Consider the following 27,043-nt stretch of genomic DNA (forward strand, 5'->3'; position numbering starts at 1 on the left):
CGCGAAGAGTTATGGGGGACCTCGTGTGAACAGGCTGCTCGCAGTCCACTGGTAAACTGTAGCAGGACGGGACGAGCAATTTCCTTATGGTAGGCCTAAATTAGTAGTTCAGAGTTAATAATAAAGTTGCGGTATGGTCAGCGTGGAGGCCTTTGGTTCACAGGGTCCCCGGTTCGGGTCGGAGATTTTAATAGCGTATGATTAATTCTTCTGGCTCGGGGACTGGGTGTTTGTGCCTGTCCCAACACTTTCCTCTTCATAGTCAAACATCACTCTACACTACCAACCCCCCCACAGAAACACGCAATAGTGATCACACCCCTCCATATACGATTGGCGTCAGGAAGGGCATCCGGCCGTAAAACAGGGCCACGTCCATATGTGCTACATAGTTTGCACCCGCGACCCCACAGATGTGGGAAAAGAGGTAGTAGTAGAAGATGATGAGTTAATAATTAAGTTGAAAATGAATACGGTACAGTATAGATCTTATCTTTCATCAAAACATCTGTCCGTAGTTGCATTTGCGTAAGAAACATGAAACACTCGTATCTTCTCTCCTGAAAATGCACATAGAGTACCTGAATTGTGGGGAAATGAGGTAGCCAAAATCTACAACTAATTATTCGCTCATGAAACACTCGTTCGAAATATTCGTTATGCACTACCATACTATATGTCAGCATTTGAAAGCTAACACAAATAACATTCAGCAATATGTGTAGGAATACAACACTAATAACGTGCGCTCAACAAGAACTCTGCTCATAAACTGAACGTTCAATCTGTACGCAGCCTGACAGCGCACTCTATCCCCACCAGTATGGAACAAAGCCAGCACTTCCCCAGTCCACCTTTACGATAGCAGCGGATAAAATGCCAGTCACTTTATGCTGCATATTTCTTTCTTAATCAATTCAGTGTCCAGGGTTGGCTTTCCCCTCAGACTTAGCGGGGATCCCACCTCTACTGCCTCAAGGACAGTGACCTGGAGCGTGAGGCTTTGGGTCGGGGTTACAACTGGAGAGTAGGACCAGTACCTCGCCCAGGTGGCCTCACCTGCCATACTGAACAGGGGCCTTCTGGGGGATGGGAAGATTGGAAGGGTTAGACAAGGAAGAGGGAAGGAAGCAGCCGTGGCCTTAAGTTAGGTACCATCCTGGCATTCACGGCCGGTATCCAGTATTCAGGAGATAGTAGGTTCGAACTCCACTGTCAGCAGCCCTGAAGGTGGTTTTCTGTGGTTTCCCATTTCACATAATTTTCACCTTAATTAAGGCCACGGCCGCTTCCTTCGCACTCCTAGCCCTTTCCTGTCCCATCTTCGTCATAAGACCTATCTGTGTTGGTGTGTTGTAAAGCAACTAGTGTGTTCTCCGAGGATGGTAATATAGTAAGTGAGATTGAATCAAGGTGCAGCATAGCTAATGCAGTGAGCTTGCAGCTGCGATCAACAGTATTCTGAACTATCTTTGCACAAGTCTGTTTTCAGACCAACTTTGCTGTATGGGAGAGAAATCTGGGTGGATTCAGGATAGCTTATTCATAAGTTAGAAGTAATAGACATGAAAGTAGCAAGAATAATTGTTGATGCAAACAGGTGGGAACAATGGCCGGAAGTTACTAAGAATAAGGAGATAAAGGCTAAGTTAGGAATGATCTCGATTGTACCCCCTGTGGATGGGGGTACACATGCAGAATACCCTGCCTGTCCTAAGAGGTGACTAAAAGGGGCTCCAGGGTTTCTCAACTTTGGAACGTGGGTTGGCGACCATGGGCCCCTTAGCTGAGTCCTGGCATTACTTCCACTTGTGCCAGACTCCTCACTTTCATCTATACTGTCCGATCTCCCTTGGTCAACTCTTGTTTTTGCTGAGTATTAGAGTATCCGAGGCCTAGGGAGTCTTTCATTTTCACACCCTTCGTGGCTTTTGCCTTTAAAAGCCCTGTGGGTGGGGTCACAGATGAAGAATGCACCCATGGTATCCCCTGCCTGTCGTAAGAGGCAATTAAAAGAGCCGACCAAGGAATGATGAAATTAGAACCATCGAGCTCGATAGCTGCAGTCGCTTAAGTGCGGCCGGTATCCAGTATTCGGGAGATAGTAGGTTCGAACTCCACTGTCAGCAGCCCTGAAGAGGTTTTCCGTGGTTTCCCATTTCACATAATTTTCACCTTAATTAAGGCCACGGCCACTTCCTTCCCACTCCTAGCCCTTTCCTGTCCCATCTTCGCCATAAGACCTATCTGTATCAGTGTGTTGTAAAGCAACTAGTTGAAAAAAAAAAAAAAATTGAACCATGAGACTAATTGCGATTAGCACCATTAATGTGACGAACACCATGGGTCGATGTTACTTACGATCAGTACCATTATGTGGGGCACACCATGGATCTGGATGTTGCCTGTGATTAGTACCATCATGTGCTCAGATGTATAGTCTTATTCAAAAGATAGCGAATAAGTTCTAATATTTTTAGTTTGTACCGGTAACTAACCCAGAAAGACATTATATTTATGTCGTAGTTCTACTTGAGCACCTATGTTGAACAATTTATTAGAGAACAACTTAATGATGCTGTTGAAATGTCATTAGACCATAATCTTCTGTTGAACAATATTCTATGTTTATGGTGTGCTTCTGTTGTTAGAGTGTTCAGATGTTAGTTTACTAGTTGAAAGAAGCTATCAGACTGTGGTATAAGTTATTAATGTTAAGCTGTCCAATGTATACAAGCTCTTTAATATTGAAGGACTGTTGTTTTATTGTGTGAGAGGTTTTTGAAATAAATTGTTCAACATAGGTGCTCAAGTAGAACTACAACATAAATATAACGCTTTTCTGGGCTAGTTACAAACTTTAAAAATAAAAAGCAACTTATTTGCTACTTTTGAATAAGACTATATCAAGTACACATGCCAAGGTCCAATATTACGAAAAATGGCACAGTGTTGGAATGCATTTCCTTATTATTTTGTATATAATCATTTGTATTGTTCTATACTCACTTTCATCATTTTGTATCTGATATGGTTTGAGGTAATGATATGACTGATGATGCCCCATAGGAAAGGGTGAAACATGTACCAGTTATTATTTTAATGAGGATTTAACTCTAACTTTAACATATTGAGTTGTATTGAATAGGTGGAAGAGAAATAAATTTCTTTCATTTATCTTAAGTGTTATGTTCCGAGCTGTCAGTGGAGAGATGGCGTGGAATGACATCAGTAGACGAATAAGTTTGATTGGTGTCTTTAAAAGTAGGAAAGATCATAATATGAAGATAAAGTTGGAATTAAAGAGGACAAATTGGGGCAAATATTCGTTTATAGGAAGGGGAGTTAGGGATTGGAATAGCTTACCAAGGGAGATGTTCAATAAATTTCCAGTTTCTTTGCAATCATTTAAGAAAAGGCTAGGAAAGCAACAGATAGGGAATCTGCCACCTGGGCGACTGCCCTAAATGCAGATCAGTAGTGATTTATTGATTGATTGATTTACAAATTTGACACAGCCACCCTCAGAATGGAATGTAGGTGGTCATCACTGATCCAGGAATGTAATTTTGATTTTATAAACTTCATTTTAGAAAATCTTTGTTCACAAATGTAAGTACTCGCAAACACGCAGAAGACTTTTCTCGCAAATTTTAAGAAAACTGGAAATTTTTAATTACTAAGCGCCCTGTAAAAGTTAATAAGATTTCCTTCTGCGAACTTGTCCCTTAATTGGGAACAACACTGAAGTTCAATTAATTCGATCTGTATTTGCACGGATGCATCACCGACATCAACTACAAATGGAGTTTTGAACAAATTAATTTTCTCCGCATTCACAGAAAGGTCTTTAAATCTGGCTTCAAACTCAATCTTCAGTAGGTCAATCAACTTAATAAACCAATCATATGGAACTGAACTGTTTGAGTTTGCTTCTTGAAGCTCAGTACAACATGTAATGTGTGGGAACATGCCCTTCTCTAATTGCTGTTGAAATAATTTCAATTTATTTTGGATTGCTAACACGTAACTATACATTTCATTCAAAAGCACACCTTTCCCTTGTAATTTGTTATTCAACATATTTCAATGTTGCGTCAAATCTGTGAGTATTGCTAAATCCCACATCAAGTTTTCATCCCCAAATTCTGTCATTTCTTTCTCTTTCATGTTCATAAATGTGCTTATTTCTTCACGAAGATGAAAGAAGCGTTTCAGTATATTACCACGACCTCGCTATGATAAATTACATCGCCATAATCACAATCAATTTCAGCCAGAAATGACTGGAACTGTCCGTGCGATCAAGTATAATTAATTGTAGATGTCACTGTGCTCATCACGTGTTGTAAATTTAATACTTTTTCACATAGCACTCGATGAATAATGCAGTGTAACTGAAGAGATATATCAGTATTTCTGTTAGTAGATTCGTTTCTTATTCTTCCAATCAATCCAGTTTTTGTGCCACTCATATTCTTTGCTCCATCTGTTGTTATAGCTGCCAATTCATCCCATCCTAAAGTGAGATCCTTCAATGTTTCACTCAGTTGGAGAAAAAAATCCTCGCCTGTTGTAGTTCCATGGATGCTTCTTAAAGATGCCAGCACTTCAGTTATTTCACACGCTTTGTCAATCTCAAGAATAAAAATTAAAAGTTGCGCTGTATCACGGACATTATTACTTTCATCCAAAGCCAATGAAAAGTACTCGAATGATTTAGATTTTTCGCGTAGTTATGAGCACAAATTAGCCCGGAGTTCTTCTGTTCTTCTCGTTATTGTGCTCCGCGATGAGATTTATCAGTTGTTCTTTTTAGGACATTTCTTCTATTACAGAAAGTATACAGTTCTTCATAAACTCCCATTGAGAAAATGGTTTCCCTTTCGTGGCTAATAAATGTGCAATTTTATAACTAGCGCTGACTGCGGCTATATTTTCCTTGATCTGTTTCGTGAACATCTGTTTTTGAGCGGTGAGACCTTTCATTAAATTTGAAATATTTTCCTTCTATAATATCCCATCGTATTTATTATATACAGATGTGTGCTTCGAATCATAATTCCTCCTGATGTTGTATTCTTTAAAAACTGAGATATTTTCCTTGCATATCAAACATATTACTTTCCCACTATTCTCAATACAAAAATAGCCATCAGTCCATTTTTCTTTCAAAACACGGCACTCACTATCCACTTTTCTATGTTTGGAAAGGGACATTTTTGTTCACAGTAAAGCAGTAAACCACAATGAACCTCTCAAAGCACTTTCCGGGTATGAACTGGCCATTTCCTGTGGATGTCCCAAGATAACTGTACCTATTTAATCCTCCGTGGAATGCAGGAGGCCTTTCACTCTCCAGGCAAGTCTGCAGCTGTGATTGCAGATTGCAGTACACTACACATTAAAATATAAAACAAGAACAATACGATCAAGGTCAACAGTTCTACAGTGAATGCCATGTTCAGTTTATAATCTAAAATCCAACTTTTGAGGTTTCTTAGAAAATAGAATCAACATTTTTGTTGGTTCTACAATTACATCTCTGAATGTTTATTTAGTTTATTATTTATTGTCAGTTTCTGTTTATTTTACTTTTGTACGCCTCTGGATTCTGTTCTTATATACAAAATATGTTGGTAATCAGATTTGCTCCACTTTGTGAGGTGAAACAGATCAACAATTAAATTTAATTAATAGGACAAAATATGAAAAAAAAATATTGAAGAGTGGAGTCCGCTTTCTTGATTAATTCATCCATAATGACAAATGTGTCGTACTGACCCATACATTAAATTCACACTAGAGTTAGAAATCAATAAAACAATCAATAATCTAGATCTAACCATTATCAGAAATCTCTCTGGTCTGTCTTACAAAATACACAGGAAACATACACAAACTGCTAACACAATCCACAAAGATTCCATACATCCCCTATTGCACAAACGTGCAATATATAATAGCATGGTCTATTGAGCTTTTGCCATACCCATGACAAAGAAAGATCTTAATAATGAACTTAACACCATAAGGGCAATTGCCAAGTTCAATGGGTACAACAGGCCGTTTATAGAACAAATAATCAACAAATATGGGTACCGGCCTAAATTCAGTCTTAAAAAAGAAAAAGCAAAAGCTCCTATTTCAACCACCTTCACTTATAATAACGACGTCCACAAAATCACCAACGTTTTCCGGAAACACAAGGTAAGAATTTTATTCAAAACTAACAATAGAACCTCCGAAATTTTACACAACTCTGCATCAATCAATACCCTCAATATTTACTCCAAATCTGGAATATACAGACTAAAATGTAACAAATGCAGCAGTTCGTACGTGTATCAAACAGGACGTAACTTTATGATTAGATATTCAGAACATGTCAGTGCAGTGAGGCACAAATCTGGAATATACAGACTAAAATGTAACAAATGCAGCAGTTCGTATGTGTGTCAAACAGGACGTAACTTTATGATTAGATATTCAGAACATGTCAATGCAATGAGGCACAACAAGTTCTCCGCCATGGGTCAACATATGCATGACACTAATCATAAATTTACCGACATTGAACAAGATATGGAAGTTCTTCAAACAGCAAATAAGGGACCCATCATGAATATTATTGAAAGTTGTTACATTAACTGTGATCAGTACTTCAACCCCAATTATAATTTAAACAATATCTATGAGAAACCCAACATCCTTTTCGATCTTTTAATCAATTGGCTTAAAAATACCAAACTATCAACAAAAAAAGAAATCGATTTTCCAAGTAATCCTCAAAACACACTCCCGTCAATTACCCCCACTACCCCATCCTTCCTTCAACAAACCTCCTATATCGCTGCCTGCCTTAGCTATCACACACATTCGTCCCGCTCCGTTTGTGTAACATATACGTTCAACATGCTGCTCAAGGTGAGTCAATCATCATTCAATGATTCTAGTAAATTCCACACATTGCTTTCAACATCTAACTTGGCTAATTTCTTCTTCAGGTTTAAATTGAAGTGGGAATTTCATCTCTAGTCATATCACGATCTTACATGATAAATTAAACTTCCCTGGAGCCACCTAATATCAAGTGAATAAGTGTCACCCATATAGACAGCATAAAACAGCACAAATTCACTTAACCCGATGTACAGAGCCTGGACTATATAACAAAAAATGAATTGCTGGAATTTTTAGAATTTTATATCAGAGCATTCAATTGTAACATAATTTTAATTTATTTCATGTATCATTGCAGTAATGTATTTTATAATGTGTGAAAATGTGTTTTAGATGTTTTAGGCATATGTATATAACTGTTTAATTTGCACTTAAGGCTGATGACGGCACACAGATGCCGAAACTAGTACCATTTGACATGTGATTGAATCATAATAAAATGTTCTTGTATTGAATAGGTGGACCTTAAAAGAATTTAAATTTACTGTAATCCCACTTCAATACGTAACACAATGAAATTCATAACTATAAGTCTTTCATACATTTCATTCAGCTATTTTTGCTTGTGGTGACTTGATCCTTGACGTTGGTATGGGAAAATTGTGATACATAAAGAGCCTTGGGTCCATAATGCCGTAAATCTGACCTAAGCCTAACTGGCTCCTACCCGCAATTAGCAGAGGTAAGGAACAAATGTTCCGAAAGAGAATCACTCAATATGTCGGTAGCTGTTGCAAGAGGAAATTCCTTAAAATGTGTTACTGTAGCGGCTGTTGACAGGTGTCAGGCCTATTGTATTGTGTTAACAGATCTATCTGTTTCAATACCGTGGGTGTAATTTAGTCAAATAGTTGCAATATCTGAGGATAACCATTCACGGTTGTGGATGAAGGAACTGCAGATGCGGATGAAGGAAGTACGGATGCAGATAATATTTTGTATGTCTGCTCAGGGCTCTTTTGTCATGTAAATAACTATTTCTCATCACTGTTATAAGTTTGCTTTTATGCAACAGTGGAAAAAGGACAAGAGAAAAGTAACTGGGCGCAGTTATTTACAGTTACCTGAGAAAAAATTTACTCAATTACAATTACTAATTCCTTTTTCAACAAACAGTACAGTTACTTCACAGATCGTGAGTCTTTAGGGAATCAGTGGCATTTTTCACATGAGAGTGGAATGATGCCAAAGTTTCTGAGGAAACCATTTTATGTTTTTTAGCATACAGACATTACTAAATGAGACTAAAAAGAAACTTTCAAAATGATTCCCCCCAACCAGAGTTTGCATGTCACATTCGTGTTTTCTTATTTTCGGGGTAACTAATTCAAAATATTTATTCAAAACAGGGGTATGGAAATTCTTAACCCCTTTTCCGTGACATGTTTATTCCGGCTACTTTCTGGACCACGAAATCCCTGTGAGGGCGGTGGTAGAATGATATCTGCTATCTGTTGTAAGAATAAGAGGTGACTAAAATGGCGACCAGGGTCTCTACTTGGGAGCGTTGGTTTGCGACCACAATTCCGCTAGCAGACTCTGGCATTGCTTCCACTCACTTGTGTCTGGCTCCTCGCCTTCATCTTTCCTATCCCAGCTCTTGTTCTTTCCGGACTACAACGGTGTTAGGTTTTCGAGACTTAGGGCCCTCTTGTGCCAGTCCTCTTGCATTTTCCTTTTGATTAGTGTTCATAGAGGATGGTTGCCCAGTTGTACTTCCTCTTAAAACAATAATCACCACCACCACCATCTCGACCACGTAGAACACGATATTGTAATTTTATTTTAACAAGTAAATTATGAGTAAATATTATTTAAAAAGTAATCGTTACAAGTAATTCGATTACTTCCCAACTCTGCTTCTATGGGATTCACTGAAATGTTTGTATTTTCTGTGGACCAGTGCTAGAGTGTCAGCCTCCAGATTCCAAGACAGCGGGTTCAAACCCGGCAGAGGCACGATGTTGGTGACACATTTTGTTTACGTGACAAAATTAATTAAATCTCAGGCATAGACGCCCAGGAGAGTTTTGGTTTACTCTATCTGCCATCTAGTAGGCCTAGACTGAAAAGGAATGTTGGAATTGACGAGCAGACAGCCAGATGGCATCAAATTAAAATGTCTGCACATGGTAGCTGAGGCCATACAATTATTATTATTATTATTATTACTATTATTATTATTATTATTATTATTATTATTATTATTATTATTATTATTATTAGCCTCCGTGGCTCAGACGGCAGCGCGTCGGCCTCTCACCGCTGGATACCGTGGTTCAAATCCCGGTCACTCCATGTGAGATTTGTGCTGGACAAAGCGGAGGCGGGACAGGTTTTTCTCCGGGTACTCCGGTTTTCCCTGTCATCTTTCATTCCAGCAACATTCTCCCTTCTCATTTCATTGCACCTATCATTCATTAATAAATCATTTTGGGAGTGGCGATCCCATCGTACTAACAGCCTATATCTGCTTCATTCATTACATCCCTGACCCGGTCAATGACTGGAAAACAGGTTGTAGGTTTTCATGTTCATTTTCATTATTATTATTATTATTATTATTATTATTATTATTATTATTATTATTATTATTATTATTGTGAATAAAATGACGTAAACTGAATTTCAGTTCACATAAAAACAAATCCAGCTAATGAACAGGACAAGGACGGTAGTCGATACAGATTTTACTTTGGCCATCCCAACATAATCCTCAACTGTACTTTTTTTAACAAATAGATCTAATCCATAAAACTAGAAAAATTTACAACAGTTTCATATTAACTAACATTATTTTAATGGTACTGAGTATTCAGAAAATATATTTACCTTGTATCTAACATCAAATCCAGTTAAGTAGGGAACAAAAAAGGTTTGACATATGAAACAATTACTTGACAACTGCTATGAACATTGGCCTCTAACATCACCTGGTGGTGATATTTGAAACTTCCTTGTCGAGTCTACTATGAAGCCAGTGGTAACATATATTGTAAAACATTCAAACTTACATCTAAAATTTGTTTTCTGAATCAAGGACAAGTGTTAAATCAATAACAACAAATATTAACAGGCACAATGTACATTCTTTATATCATTCTTCAAAATGTGTTAAGGGGGTGGTGCTTATTCTAGGTGGACCGTTGATCTGTTTCGGAAAGGCTACAAGAAGGACCTTGCTGTGGAAGACCTCTACAGTCCACTGAAACAAGACTGTTCCAAGGTCTTAGGGGACAACCTTGAGAGGTAAGTAGTTCCCTCCTAGCCTTCTCTGAGTTAGGAGACTACCACATTACTACACAGTCATGGACCGGTCTTTAGAGTGTAGCCCGTCATGTATTTACTCAGCATTGCCATTGGCCACAATGTAGATCAAGCGCGGCTTCATGATACGATCTGCAGTGCTGCAGAATCACCAGAATGAAACATATAATATACAGCGATGAGCGATACCATTCTTCATATTGTGTATTGTTATCGAGCCAAAAATCGATGCCCATTCAGATACTGGTGATCTGGCAACCTTGCTTGAATCTGTGAATGACAGAGCATTAGGCTGAAAGCATGAGTGCACACTTAACTATAGCGCTCTCAGATAGGAGGCTAAGAGATGCCCATAAGGTTCTCTACGATCTGCATGCCTTGGAGCACGGCTGGTCCATTCGCATGTATTGGAGGAGCTGTTTCGCTGAGACGCCCCAATTCTTCGAATCGCTGACACTTTCTTCCCAAGTGCGGCTGTAAATATGCTCTCCTCTTTCGGACTATCACCCTCTTTAGGTCAAGCTTGTCTTTGCCGATGTGAAAGAAGAGAAAGGCCTTTAGACCTAGGGTGACGATTTGAATTGAAATGTTATTGCTCCGGGTTGGCATCTTGCTATTAGATCGCACTGTGGTGAAGAATTATTTCAAGGGTTTAAGCAGAGCTCCTTTAGACAAAGATTTTAATAGGTAGTCTTTCACTCTTCGTAATACAGCTGGCAAGATGAGACAAGCCACAAAATTAACTACGTCAATACCTGAATCAACATTCTACAAGTATCATAAAGATGTTTCTCTTTAATGGTTCCGGTAGTGAATTCTTCAAAGTTAGGTAGTCATGAAAATGAAAAGAGGAACGTTAGTATTATTAGACGATGTTCCCCCTCCATTTAGAAACCTGGCTCCCAAAATTTATGCAGGTCTCGGAACTTCTGTCAATATGAGTGTGTCGATACTAGATCAACGTTTGTTTGATAAGCAGAAGAAAGGCTTTATTTTTTGTAACGTTTTAACTGTTGTTTTTGTAAAGTCAGTTATTTATATCATTGAAGTCCCTTGAAATCAGGGTCTTACAAACTGAGATGTATGTTTACTTGTAGTTTTTCTGTAAATTTTCGGGAACCTCAAAGCTGATAGGGCATGGAGTGAGGGGCTTCTGCACATGAACTAAGCCAGCACTTACTGTATGCAATATGAATTTAGATTTATCTGTTACATTTACTTCACTGGACTGGGCGTCACAGAACAGAACCACCAACATAATTCATTTTGAGCTACCACTGATGCACGTTTATCCACATTGGTATAGCCGTTGCAAACGTTGCTCAAAGATGTTAATAGGAAGACCCATTATGGCGGTGGTGATGATCTCAATAGAATTTGTGGTAGTGATCATCTCAGTGGAATGAAATTGTATACTTACTTAGCATTGCTTTCAAGAGCTGCCTCTGTGGATCAGTTGGTAGAGTGTCGGCCTCCGGATCCCAAGATAGCGGGTTCAAACCCGGCAGAGGTAGTCGGATTTTTGAAGGGCGGAAAAAAGTCCATTAGACACTCCATGTCGTATGATGTTGGCATGTGAAAGATCACTGGTGACACATTTGGTGTTTACCCAACAAAATTCATTAAATCTCAGCCATAGACGCTCAAGAGAGTTTCGGTTTACTTGGTCTGCCATCTAGTGGGCCTAGAGTAAAACGGAATGTCGAAATTGACGAGCAGACAGCCAGATGGCGTCAGATTGAAATGTCTGCACACGGTAGCTGAGGCCATTCGATTAATGTTGTTGTTGTTGTTGTTATTATTATTATTATTATTATTATTATTATTATTATTATTATTATTATTATTATTATTATTATTATTATTATTAGTATTATTATTGGTTTCAAGCAGGAACAGATTTTTTTTTTTGCATGGTTGAAGATCGATCCATCAATCAATCAATCATCTGGCTCCATGGCTAAATGGTTAGGGTGCTAGCCTTTGGTCACAGGGGTCTTGGGTTCAATTCCCGGCAAGGTCAGACATTTTAACTGTAATTAAGTTAATTTTCCTGGCACGGGGGCTGCATCTGGTGAGCCGAACTTGTCCTCGGATACTTTCGGCACTAAAACCCACACACCATTTCAATCAATCAATCAATCAATCAATCAATCAATCAATCAATCAATCAATCAATCAATCAATCAATCAATCAATCAATCAATCAATCAATCAATCAATCAATCAATCATCTGCATTTAGGACTGTCACCCAGGTGGCAGATTCCCTGTCAGTTGTTTACCTAACCTTTTCTTAAATATTTTTAAGAACTTGGAAATTTATTGAACATTTCCCTTAGTAAATTATTCCAATCCCTTACTCCTCGTCCTATAAATGGATATTTGTACCAATTTGTTCTCTTGAATTATGATCTTTCCTACTTTTAAAAACTCTGCCCAAGCTTATTTGTCTACTAGTGTCATTCCATGCCATCTCTCCACTGTCCGGCTCCATGGCTAAATGGTTATCATGGTAGCCTTTGGTCACAGGGTCGGGAATTTTAACCATCATTAGTTAATTTCACTGGCACAGGGGTTGGGTGTATGTGTTGTCTTCATCATCATTTCATCCTCATCACGACGTGCCGGTCGCCTACAGGAGTCAAATCAAAAGACCTGCACCTGAACCCCATTTCATCTCTCCACTGACAGCTCAGAACATGCCACTTAGTTGAACGTCTTGTCTCCTTACTCCAAAGTCTTCCCAGGCCAAAGGTTGCAACATTTTCATAACACTACTCCATTGTCGGAAATCAGCCAGAACAAATCGTGCTGCTTTCCTTTAGATCTTTTCCAGTTCTCATATCAGGGACTTATATGCCCTCTCCTTTACATTCTTACTACAACTCCTAAATACCCTCTTAATCATATGAAGAGACCTGTAACCATTCTTTACAATCTCAGTAGTGAAAGATCATTCCTTATATTAACACCTAGGTACTTACATTGTTTCCCATGAGGGACTATCACCCCATCAAGACAATAATTAAAATTGAGAGGGCTTTTCCTCTAGCTCAGAGGTGCTCATGGTGGCCATTCCGTCCCGCGGGCGCCCAGCACTGTAAGTGGGTGGGCTGGCAGGCGATGAGCGCAGCGTATGCTATTCAACCACAGTGACGTTGTGGCTACCTCATAGGCCATGGAGGTTGGGTGAAGGTCTCCCAGTCACTCTCGATCACTGCGGTGATACCCGAGTTTTAAATGGAGGCAGAAAATAATGAAAGAAAGATGGCAGAAATCGACATAATTTTCAATTTACAATTTGTAAGAAATAAGTTATTTACATTCATTCCAGTTTATCTATTTTGACCGCATACAATAAAGAGTTAGGCCTACAACCACAGATATTTTTATAATGTACGTAATGAATAGGGCCTGGATTCATCTGCACTAAAAACTCCAAAAATATGCACAAAATTATGCACTAAAAATAAAACAGAATGCACTTACCAAACACATTACTTAATTTTAACTCAGTGTTAAATTGGCAAACATGTTTCATTCCTTGCAAAATGATGCATGGCAGTAGCTTATCAACAGTTTTTCAATGTTGTCGGACAGAATTAATATAAGTTATGCTGAAAATGATCATACTGCTTGGAACATTCTTCTGGCAAAGACTGCTTGATTCCACTTATGTAGTTGCTTATCGATTAAATCTTCTTCAGTCCTGGGCTTGAGTCCAACACCCCTCTGAGTTTCCTTGTAACTTTCTCTTCAGTTTCACCAGGGACACCATTTTAAGAACTAATGGTGTTTTGAATTTACTGAAGGGATTCGTGTAGGGGTGCACCACGAGTTTTTAGGCCCTTAATCGCCTTCAAAAGTGATGAATAATGCACATGGATGAAACTTACATCTTTATATGCAGTTTTAGATTCAAATGCGCACTTCGCTTCATGAACACACACACTATGACTATCATTAATACTTTTACCTACATCTTTCACTTGATTAAAGTTGTCCTGGTTAAACGATACTTCAGATAACCAAGTTCCCCATGTTGTGAGAAAACAGGTTCCGGCGGAAGAGAAACCTGAGGAAGATGAATTTTGTACCACTGTACATGAGCCGATGCTTTTAGGAACAGTTTTTTCCCCCCTTGAAATTACTTTGTTGACAAATGGAAAGAGGGTAGGCCTATGTATCTCGTCTGCAATACAATGCAATCCATGCGCCAAACATGTGACATGGATGAGCACTCTCCAATTCACTAGGCCACAAAAGTCGCAGGGAATCGTTAACAAAACTTGCAACTGTAGCGTGGTTGCTTTTTTCTAGCACTTTGCACGAAAGTAATTGAGGTTTGCGGGTTCTTCCGGACATAATTTACCCACTATGGAGTTCACAACGTGACCACACGAATCGGTTGTTTCATCTACTTATATTCAGACTCAGTTCCCTCCTATGTCAGATCGTATCGAATCGACGACAGAAGCGTGCAGTGAAATTAAATAGTTCCTCCTAAGGGTAGATTCATCTGGTATCCTTTGACTAGCACAATACTTTTAATAGAAACGAGCGTAGATGTGAATTATTCAATTTATGCAGCGGAATGTGGCTGCATACAAAAGCTTTAAAAATATCAGCGGAAAGTGTACTAACTTCACAGCATGTTTTCATGTCGGTTAAAAGTAGCTGTTGTGTATTCTTACTCTGTTCTTTGTCGACTCGTTGGCTGAATGGTCAGCGTACTGGCCTTCAGTTCAGAGGGTCCCGGGTTTGATTCCCGGCCAGGTCGGGGATTTTAACCTTCATTGGTTAATTCCAATGGCTTGGGGACTGGGTGTGTGTGGCGTATTCAACATTAGAAATCATCCTAGGTAGGGCCCTCATCTTCATCTTCACAGACACGCAGGTCGCCTAATAGGCCGTCTACTAGAAAAAGACCTGCACTAGACCTCTCTGGAGACCATACACCATTTAATTTACTCTTTTCTTTTAATCTGAGATGTGAAGTTGTTTTCGAATGATTTTCAGTTTGAAATTTTTTATCGCATTTTACACTCTAGTTGCACACTTGACAGTACACTACATCACCGTCACTTGTATAATCACTATTGTCTGATATCCACTGTTTACTAATATAAATGGTCCGTTATTGGTCAGGTCAGGAAAGACTCTGCTACCGTATGTAACAGTAGACGGTACTACCTGCGACTGTCTGGCCGAGGGTTGGGCGGCTGATACCAAACCTGACAAACTAGGGGGAAAACCAACAGCTACGGGTGGAGGAGTTTTATCTTAGAAGGTTAGATGAGACCTTTGTGTAGGAAATTACACATAAACCCATCAGCTGTTGCCTTGCAGTGAGGCAGGGGACTGCCAAAGGCTAAGGGAGACAACCCCTGACAGAAAATCCTCTGAAACATTAGGCCTAGCAAGTAAGTGAAAGAGAGAAATTTTAATTGCTTTCCAAACCAAAAGAAGCCTTGGAGTGTTAAACAAACCCAATAAAGATGCAAGTTCTCCTGGTATTGATATAATGACAGCTCAACGCTCGATGCTCCATCAAGATCCAGCAAGAGAACTAAAATCTACAAGACAACGACCACAATCAGAGTAGCAACTGTGAATATTATTACTTTGACAGGGAAAATAGAAGAGTATGTTGATTTGCTGAACATGAGGAATATTAATGTACTAGGACTGAGTGAAACCAAGTGGAAGGAACAAGGGTCAAAAGAACTCAGAGAAGGTTACCATCTATATTGGTTGGGAGGAAGTTCATCTAAGAATGGAGTGAGTGTTATAATGGACCATCAATGAAACAGTATGTAATAGACATAAACTTCAAATCTGACAGGATTATCCAAGTCAATCTAAAATTAAACCCTACCCAGAACATTAGTATCATTCCATGCTATGCCCTGCAAGCAGGTTGTGATAGTTCAGAGAAAGACTTATTTGAAGAATCCTTGGAAGAGCAAGTTAGAGGTGAAGGAACCATTGTTACTGGTGACATGGATGCCCAGGTAGGTCTGATAGGCAAGGTTATGAGAGCATCATGGACACACATGGATGGGGACCAAGGAACTCTGAGGGAAGCAGACTCTTAGAAATAACATAGTTATTGGTAATACTTGGTATCACAAACAGAAAAGTCACAAAATCACCAGATATGGATGGAATGGGCAACAGGAGTCCATCATTGATTATATTATGGTAAATAAACATATACAAGGAATGTTGATGGATGTGAATGTGATCCAAAGTGTGTCTCTTGACAGTGATCATAGGTTCCTTGTTAGTTGTTTCAGGTTTAAAAAGTTGACCTGGCCAGAGAGAAGGAGTGACCTTCTAGGTGGCCCACCCCTTGGGGAATGAAAACTTTCCCCTTGGTCCTTGGTCCTTTAAAAAGTTGAAGGAAATAAGAACCATCCTGAAATGTCTCCTCTGTTGTCTTAACCAAGCATTCCTTGAAATTTTTCCATTCTTCTTCAACTGTTCCAGTGTCTGTTTTTGGTATTTGCTGCTGGATTTTTTCTTGATATTCTGTGGGCTTCTCTTTATCCATCAATTTACATACATTTAATTTATTGTCTGAGCAAAAGGAAATGGAAAGAAAGACCATGGTGTAATAATAAAACAAGAGACACAGTCCGTAAAAAGAACAATGCCTACAGAAAATATTTCAAAAGTTGGACAGATAAGGACAAAGAATTCTTAAGTTGGTGGAAAAAGAATCTAAGCAGGTTGTCAGAGCAGAAAGAGAAAAATGGTTGAATGAATGGATTGATAAATAAATGGAGATGTTGATGGCAACAGAAAAATGTTGTACGGAATGATGAAGAATAGGAGGAGGGACAAAGAACAGACTAATTATGTGACTAGTGATAGTGGGTATCTCATTACAGATGACAGAGAGATCAAAGAAGAATGGAAGAATTATTTTGATAAGCTGTTAAATGTGAATGATATCACAAACATTCCATTAGATAGATTAGTTAATGATGGAAGGATGGAAGACACTATAATAGATCTGACATGGAATGATATACAATACACATGGAAGTACATCAAAACAGGAAAATCTCCAGGCATTGATGAAGTGTGTGGTAAAATAACCAGGTCTATGGATGATGCAGGAAAGCAGTGGATGTATAGACTTTCTCACAAGATATGGAAGGATGGGCAGATACAAGTAGATTGAAAGAAAGGTATCATCATTCCACTTTTTAAGAAGGTGACAGGAAGAAATGTTCCAATTACAGACGAATTACATTAACTTCCCAAGTGGGAAAGCTGTATGAAATGGTTTCATAAAAGGAAAATAAAACCATTGATAGAATTAAAGTTATCAGAGGAACAATACGGATTCCAGAAAGGCAGATCAACAGTTGATCTAATATTTGGACTGCGTCAGCTAATGGAGAAGTATTATGAACATAATAAGGTCCTTTGGCTGGCCTTCGTGGATATCAAAAAGGCCTTTGATGCTGTAAGCAGGGACAAAGTCTGGGAAGTGCTGGGAAACAGTGGAATCAATAATGACATAATAAAACGAATTGAGAATTTATATGAAGACATCAGTAGTCGCATCAAAACACCATCAGGAATGACGGAACCATTTAGAATAATTACGGGTCTAAGACAAGGTGGAGTTCTGTCACCTCTTCTCTTCATTACTGTGATGAATGAGATTCAACAACAAGTATGCCAAAACGTTGGTGACAACAAAATGAAAGTCATGCTATTTGCTGATGACATCTGTATATGAGGAGATTCCAAGGAGGAACTTCAGGGTCAGATCAATGCATGGACAGTAACAGCTAAAGGGTACAGCCTAAGATTCAGTCAGGTAAAAGGTGAAGTGTTGGGTATGCAGAGAAATGGTCAACCCGAAGGTTACATTGAAAGAGAGGGTAAACAACCCAAGATGTCCAACAAATTAAAATATCTAGGAAGCATGATATTAGCAACAGGCTCCATTGGAGAGGAACTTACCAGCAGGATTCGGGCTGGAGGAACATTCTATAGAGTTGTCCAAGACCTAATATGGAATCCAAAAGTACCATTGAAATGCAAGCGAGCAATTTATCTGACTCATTACATACCAGTTTTGACATATGGGAGTGAGGCCTGGACCATGAGGAAAAAGGATGAAGCAAGGATTCAGGCAGCTGAAATGAGATTCATCCGAGCGATGGTTGGCAAAATAAGACGAGATAAAATTTGTAATGAGACCATCAGGGACATGGCTCAGGTTGGCAGAATGCAGGATAACATAACTCTGCGTAGACTCAAATGGTATGGTCACATGCGAAGGATGGATCCTGATTGGATACCCAGAAAAATGTATGATCTGCAGTTAAAATATTCAAGACCAAGAGGGTGGCCTAGAATGCGATATACAGACATGGTGAAAAATGGCATTCAGCAACGAGGAGGGGACTAGGGCAACAGTGAAGAAGGAGAAAAGTACAAAGACAGAAGTTGGTGGAGGGGGCTTCATTCGGCGACCCATCATATAGATGGAACGACGTGGGATATGTATCTATTGGACATTATAAATTTTCCAGCTAACTCATTCCTGGTTGCCAGCATTTCACCCCAGTGTGCTAGGTTGGTCTTATCAGTTGGTAAATAGCACACCCACCAATACGCATGGCTAGTGCATACCGTGGAGGCCACTTGGAGCGACACTTTGCTTCATTACCAAAAGTTGATGCCTGCCTGATTCCTATACAGAACCTGTCCCAAATGAGTAAATCATCCACTGTTTAATTTAAAAAGACCTAGAGCTCTTATCTTTAGGCACTTTTACTGTTTATTCTCATAAAACACTGCAATAGGCGAAGAGCAAGTTAACAAATGAACGCACTTGTTTAAGCAAACCTTGGAAGGCTACTGTAAGGACAAAGGAATGTCAGAAAGAAGGAAATAGAAGTTGTGAAATGGGTCATTATCCATCTACCTGCTTGTATTGTGACAATGAAAGCCCTTTCCTTGATCAGGGAAGGCTTTTCATATTGCCAAGGGATGTACAACATATAGAGTTCATTAGATTTATATGCACTAACATTCAAAATATGCATTTATATGTGCATATATATTTTTAAAATATCCGGGCGCTAGTAATGAATTACAAATTTCACTATTAAATTTTAAGAGATGCTTTAGAAACATTTCTAATATAATACGGAGTTACGGTGGATAAGCTGTTGCTTGTGGTTGTTTGGGTGTAAATTATCTGATAAACTCACCAACAATCCAATCATGCTTACCGGGAATAACATCAGTTAGGTTATTTATTTGAAAGCTTACCGTATATCCATCTGATAGATATATTTACGTTGTTGTTGTTCTTTAATCTTGGATAGTAAATATCTATGTCCTCCTTCACTTGTGATGAAACTCCCTCTCGTCATTTACAGGCTAGCTATTATCACCTGTTAAATTTTAAATACTATTTTCAGAAATTCAGTGAACGGAGAAAGTCACACAACACAACAACAAAATCAAGCAGTAAACTTGTTGAATTATGTAATTATATTATTTTTTGCTTAATGAATAACAGGAATTCTACTTTTAAAAAATGGAAATACTGTCATGTCCATCCAAGGAATTATAAATCGTAGCTTGTCCACTTTGTAGATTGTAACAAAAGAATTATAACATGCCAGTTTTCTTTGATGAATAGATGTAAGAAAATAAAATTGACTGTTTATATCGAGTGCAGTATAAATCAATCCGGAATATCTTGAAAAGGTCAGGTTTTTTCTTTTTTTGCAATGATAGTGCTTTGTTTTAAATATTGCACCCCAATCAGGATCTTGGAGTAGTGCTTACTTACAATCAATCAATCAATACTGATCTGCATTTAGGGCAGTCGCCCAGGTGGCAGATTCCCTATCTGTTGCTTTCCTAGCCTTTTCCGAAATTATTTCAAAGAAATTGGAAATTTATTGAACATCTCCCTTGGTAAGTTATTCCAATCCCTAACTCCCCTTCCTATAAATGAATATTTGCCCCAGTTTGTCCTCTTGAATTCCAACTTTATCTTCATATTGTGATCTTTCCTACTTTTATAAACGCCATTCAAACCTATTCGTCTACTAATGTCATTCCACGCCATCTCTCCGCTGACAGCTCGGAACATACCACTTAGTCGAGCAGCTCTTCTTCTTTCTCTCAATTCTTCCCAACCCAAACATTGCAACATTTTTGTAACGCTACTCTTTTGTCAGAAATCACCCAGAACAAATCGAGCTGCTTTTCTTTGGATTTTCTCCAGTTCTTGAATCAGGTAATCCTGGTGAGGGTCCCATACACTGGAACCATACTCTAGTTGGGGGTCTTACCAGAGACTTATATGCACTCTCCTTTACATCCTTACTACAACCCCTAAACACTCTCATAACCATGTGCAGAGATCGGTACCCTTTATTTACAATCCCATTTATGTGATTACCCCAGTGAAGATCTTTCCTTATATTAACACCTAGATACTTACAATGATCCCCAAAAGGAACTTTCACCCCATCAACGCAGTAATTAAAACTGAGAGGACTTTTCCTATTTGTGAAACTCACAACCTGACTTTTAACCCCGTTTATCAACATACCATTGCCTGCTGTCCATCTCACAATATTTTCGAGGTCACGTTGCAGTTGCTCACAATCTTGTAACTTATTTATCACTCTATAGAGAATAACATCATCCGCAAAAAGCCTTACCTCCGATTCCACTCCTTTACTCATATCATTTATATATATAAGAAAACATAAAGGTCCGATAACACTGCCCTGAGGAACTCCCCTCTCAACTATTACAGGGTCAGACAAAGCTTCACCTACTCTAACTCTCTGAGATCTATTTTCTAGAAATATAGCAACCCATTCAGTCACTCTTTTGTCTAGTCCAATTGCACTCATTTTTGCCAGTAGTCTCCCATGATCCACCCTATCAAATGCTTTAGACATGTCAATCGCGATACGGTCCGTTTGGCCTCCAGAATCCAAGATATCTGCTATATCTTGCTGGAATCCTACAAGTTGAGCTTCAGTGGAATAACCTTTCCTAAAACCGAATTGCCTTCTATCGAACCAGTTATTAATTTCACAAACATGTCTAAGATAATCAGAAAGAATGCCTTCCCAAAGCTTACATACAATGCATGTCAAACTTACTGGCCTGTAATTTTCAGCTTTATGTCTATCACCCTTTCCTTTATACACAGGGGCTACTATAGCAACTCTCCATTCATCTGGTATAGCTCCTTCGACCAAACAATAATCAAATAAATACTTCAGATATGGTACTATATCCCAACCCATTGTGGACGAGAGCTCGTAATCACAAGTGAGCATCATTGACTTTCCTTGTTTGCTGTTTGCTGTGGCCTCCATCTGCAAAATTCCCGATGAGTCAAAAACCAGTTCAAGCATTACCTTTGGCTTTTGGCCCGTCTAGTAGGCACAATTGTTAAGGTGTCAAGTCTTTATCGTCTGACACCGTGGTTAGCTGGTTCAAGTCCCGTTGGTGGAAAAAGTCTTCAGCGCCAGAATGTTGGCATTGGAGAGGTTGTGGGTTCAATTCCAAACCTCTCGGCAGAGTGAGGGCATGTGACGCTGTTGATGGCGATTCATCTGCCGGATGGAGATCTTAAGCCTTGAGGAGACACCTTGGTGTTGTTCAACAGGAGCAGACTTTGTGCCGACATCGGGTTTCCCCTCTCCTACCTCATTGCCACCATCATCATCACCACCACCACCACCACCACACCACCCAAATGTGCAGGTTGTCCATGGGCGTCAGCTAGAAAGACCTGCTCCAGGCCTCTTTGGAGGTCACATCGCATCACAAAATCTTGCCTTTCCAAGTGCCTTGTCGAGATTTTTTACCATCATGGAGATATGGATGATATTTGGGCAATGGGCATCTCCCTCATTGACCATGTCTCCAGCAACTTGATTCATCAACAAATAGACATTTTGCCAATTGTGGAGAACAAGCAAGAGTTTGATGGTATGGCCATACCTTGTGTGCAGCTGCCGGCACAGTCATGTACTTGGCTCTTTACCTTGATCTTAATGAGTGAGCGGTATTTCACATTGTATATTTATAATTACCAGTGTACATCATGTACCTTATCCTTTTTGGTAAGTCTTCACGGTGGAACTCAGTAACATCAGTGAATTTTAACCTTCATCCAATCGCGTGGCCTAGCATCACGTTCGTGCTCGTGCAGACGGCAATTTGGCCACTCATTATTTTTTATCATCTTCATGAATTTTTCTCCACTTCACCTGCATCGTTTCCAAATAATTAGAACAGCAACTCTGACAAAACTTCACAAGCACATCTTTTTAAATCAAAAATCTTGATTAAGTACTTTAGAGAAATATTTATTACACAAATTATTAAATAAATTCAGTTCTCCTTATCTTATGGTTAATAAAATGGTTACACGTTTTCAGTCCTTCAATTTTATTTCATCCAAAAAGAAATATATATTTACAGAAAAAAGTAAAAAGAGGTTAACATCAATGTATTTGCCTCCATTTTTTTTTTACATTTTTCCAAGGAAAAATAATACTAATACACTGACTGACAGAGCAAACGCAACACCAAGAAGGAGTGGTTCGAAAGGGATGAAAGTTGGGGAAAAAACAGAGACGGCATGGACGAATAATTGATGTTTATTTCAAACCGATATGCAGGTTACACAATGCGCACGGCATCGACTCAGTAGGATGTAGGACCACCGCGAGCGGCGATGCACGCAGAAACACGTCGAGGTACAGAGTCAATAAGAGTGCGGATGGTGTCCTGAGGGATGGTTCTCCATTCTCTGTCAACCATTTGCCACAGTTGGTCGTCCGTACGAGGCTGGGGCAGAGTTTGCAAACGGCGTCCAATGAGATCCCACACGTGTTCGATTGGTGAGAGATCCGGAGAGTACGCTGGCCACGGAAGCATCTGTACACCTCGTAGAACCTGTTGGGAGATGCGAGCAGTGTGTGGGCGGGCATTATCCTGCTGAAACAGAGCATTGGGCAGCCCCTGAAGGTACGGGAGTGCCACCGGCCGCAGCACATGCTGCACGTAGCGGTGGGCATTTAACGTGCCTTGAATACGCACTAGAGGTGACGTGGAATCATACGCAATAGCGCCCCAAACCATGATGCCGCATTGTCTAGCGGTAGGGCGCTCCACAGTTACTGCCGGATTTGACCTTTCTCCACGCCGACGCCACACTCGTCTGCGGTGACTATCACTGACAGAACAGAAGCGTGACTCATCGGAGGACACGACGTTCCGCCATTCCCTCATCCAAGTCGCTCTAGCCTGGCACCATGCCAGGCGTGTACGTCTATGCTGTGGAGTCAATGGTAGTCTTCTGAGCGGACACCGGGAGTGCAGGCCTCCTTCAACCAATCGACGGGAAATTGTTCTGGTCGATATTGGAACAGCCAGGGTGTCTTGCAAATGCTGAAGAATGGCGGTTGACGTGGCGTGGGGGGCTGCCACCGCTTGGCGGTGGATGCGCTGATCCTCGCGTGCTGACGTCACTCGGGCTGCGCCTGGACCCCTCGCACGTGCCACATGTCCCTGCGCCAACCATCTTCGCCACAGGCGCTGCACCGTGGACACATCCCTATGGGTATCGGCTGCGATTTGACGAAGCGACCAACCTGCCCTTCTCAGCCCGATCACCATACCCCTCGTAAAGTCGTCTGTCTGCTGGAAATGCCTCCGTTGACGGCGGCCTGGCATTCTTAGCTATACACGTGTCCTGTGGCACACGACAACACGTTCTACAATGACTGTCGGCTGAGAAATCACGGTACGAAGTGGGCCATTCGCCAACGCCGTGTCCCATTTATCCTTCGCTACGTGCGCAGCACAGCGGCGCATTTCACATCATGAGCATACCTCAGTGACGTCAGTCTACCCTGCAATTGGCATAAAGTTCTGACCACTCCTTCTTGGTGTTGCATTTGCTCTGTCAGTCAGTGTATGTATAATACAAAATAATAAGACAACTCGGGAACTGCTACTTCCCCTTCTTCCTTCCCCACTTCCTCTAGAATTCGATAAATGTCTTGAGGATTGCTGTATTGTTAAGCCCTGAATGAAAGAGTAGGTAACTGACCATTGGTATTTTCTAGCAAAAGAAAAAAAGCCATAGTTCAAAGAAAAGTTAACACGGAAAATCTTTATGACACACTAGTGTATCTGAAGATGAATATAATTCTGAAATACTAGTAAAAATGAGTAAATATCTACTTACATGTTCTGTGGGAAGATGGAAAGAAAGTTGCCACTTGCACTCACAGGGCGGCACATCAGCCATCACCGTCAGCTTTTGGGCTGTATGGTGATGGTGGGGAGGTATGGATGGGCTGAAATCGAATGCCAACTAGCAACCAAATGACTAACTAATAAATACCTGCTCCTCCCAGGCCTCTGTGAACTCTCTGGCAGTAAATGTGCAACAAAATACAAAAATGCTGCCAATCTGCCGTCCGTGCGAGCGGATTAAGGTTAATAATGTAGGAAGTCTAATGCTCTAACTATAGCTTCAGGATGTTTCATTTTCACTAGCTGTAAACAAAAGCCATGTGGGATTGGGACACAAACAGTCTTCAGATTGCTTGTGAAAGCTCTTACGGATTTGGGATGAGGAAAATCCTATGCTCTTTTGTGCAAGCTCTTATTATGATGAATGAAGTGTAACAATCTTGTTTTTGTTGTTGTTATTGTTATAGACAATGGGAGAGAGAGGTGGAACGAGCCAAGAAGAAAGGGAAGAATCCTTCCCTCGGAACTGCTCTCGTTCGTACTTACGCATGGGAATTCAGCAAGCGTGGCATCCTGCTCCTGGCCAATGACCTCATTGTCAGGTATGTTACCTCGTGTTACTAACGGAGTGCTAACTAGCTCAGTCTAATCACTAGATTACGTGCCAAAAGCATGGATTCAATTCCAAAGCTCTCCGCAGTGGTCATATGGAGTGAGAGCATATGACGCTGTTGATGGTGTTTTCTCCATCGGATGGGGACGTTAAGCCTTAAGCAGACCCCTTGCTGCTATTCGACATGAGCAGGCTTTGTGCTGGCACTGGATTTCACCCTCTCCCTTCCTGCTATCATATACAGGGTGGCGCACGAATAGTTGACACATTTAATTTTAGAATAACAACTTTGCTTTTCACAGAACACTAATGAAATTTCAGACACAGGCAGCTTGGACCCTGGAAATACATCTCACTATATCACATGTTCAATATGGCCTCCACTGCGGTGGATAACCTCTTCGAGAAGAGTACGTATGTTTCTGACAACTTTGCGGCACAGGTCTTCATGAATTTCACTGCAGAGCTGCACAATCCGAGCAAGCATTTCCATGCGGCTCTGGGGTCTTGAAGCGAAGAGTTTTTCTTTCAAACAGCCCCATAAAAAGAAATCACAAGGATTTAAATCTGGCCTTTAAGGAGGCCAGAGGAATCCGCCATTATTTTTGTACTGTGGGTAACGAAGAGTCATTACACGATCACCAAATACTCCCCTCAGAAACTCAAGAACATCGTTAGCTGTGTGAGGTGTTGCACCATCTTGCATAAACCACTGCGTATGAATAGAGGTAGCAAGAATATGAGGCATGAATTCATTCCCCAGCATGTCCTATCGCTGTGCATTAACTGTTTGACTGAAGAAAACTGGTCCAATTAACCCATGACTTGACACAGCTACCCACAGACTCACTTTTTCTCTATACATGTCTCTTTCGTGAGTAATGTAGCCCAAAACCGCACATTTTGTTTATTAACTGCCCAGTTGAGATGAAAATAGGCTTCATCAGAGAACCAAGGTTTAAACAGTACTTCATCTTTATCTTTAGTCCATAAGGCATACTGCAAAATCTTCTGCCTGTGAAGGTCTGTTAGCTTCTGTAGAACAGTCATTTTGTACAGGTACAGTTGAAGGTTACCGTGTAACATTCTTCGAACTGAATGGCGCGATATTCCACTTTATGTTAAAGCTCCCCATGTTGACTTGTGTGGGCTACGTTGCATGGCGACCCTCAGCGCAGCGATGTTTTCAGGAGACCGAACTGCTGGTGCACGTGGTTGCTTTTCTTCCTTCACACTGCCTTGTCCTTCAAAGTTTCTGTATAAGCGAAGGATGGTGTTCCTTGCTGGTGCCCACCTAGTCTGAAACACAGCTCGAAATTTCCTTTGTGTCGCCGTAACACTTTTTGATTTGGCGTGGTGCTGAACGGAGAGTCGGCCATGGTCGGTCATGGCAGAAAACTCACTGGAATGCAGGCATTTGAAGACAAAGCAGCAGTGTCACCTCTACAGAGATTTCCATGAAATAGGGAAGGTGTGCGCGAAATTTCAACAACATAGTACATAAGTTGCATTTTATATTTGCTTTTCAAATGTGTCAACTATTCGTGCGCCACCCTGTATGACGTCATTCATTTCATTTCATTAACTCCTCTGATGAGGTTCACATGTGCTCATAAAAACTCTCTGCAGAGATTCATCTCATTTCATACCCAATCCTGTACACCAACAGGACATAGATACATACCCTATTTACTCACATAATTCCCCACCCCTTGTAAATATTTTTTTCGACCTCAAAAACGGGGAAGAAAAATTATGCGAATCTAAATTAAAAATGGAAATGAAAAATCAGACATATAAGTTACAAAATTTATTTAGGCCTAAAATAGTACAAAATAATCAAAAATATGTATAACACAATTAATTTTAATAAAATAATCAAAGGCAACAATACATTTCCTAGAAATCT

The 27,043-nt window shown here is 40.1% G+C and overlaps 1 protein-coding gene across 1 annotated transcript in view; it reads left to right on the forward strand.

Annotated features, from left to right (window-relative positions):
* Window positions 1-27,043, forward strand: part of LOC136883349 (probable multidrug resistance-associated protein lethal(2)03659) — a 274,390-nt gene that overhangs the window by 10,420 nt on the left and 236,927 nt on the right. The window contains exons 2-3 of the mRNA XM_067155603.2: window positions 10,102-10,212; window positions 24,989-25,123. Coding sequence (XP_067011704.2) covers window positions 10,102-10,212; window positions 24,989-25,123 — 246 coding nt within the window. The remainder of the gene's footprint in view (window positions 1-10,101; window positions 10,213-24,988; window positions 25,124-27,043) is intronic.

Source organism: Anabrus simplex, chromosome 1, assembly GCF_040414725.1.
Source record: "Anabrus simplex isolate iqAnaSimp1 chromosome 1, ASM4041472v1, whole genome shotgun sequence".
Taxonomy (NCBI): Eukaryota; Metazoa; Arthropoda; class Insecta; order Orthoptera; family Tettigoniidae; genus Anabrus; species Anabrus simplex.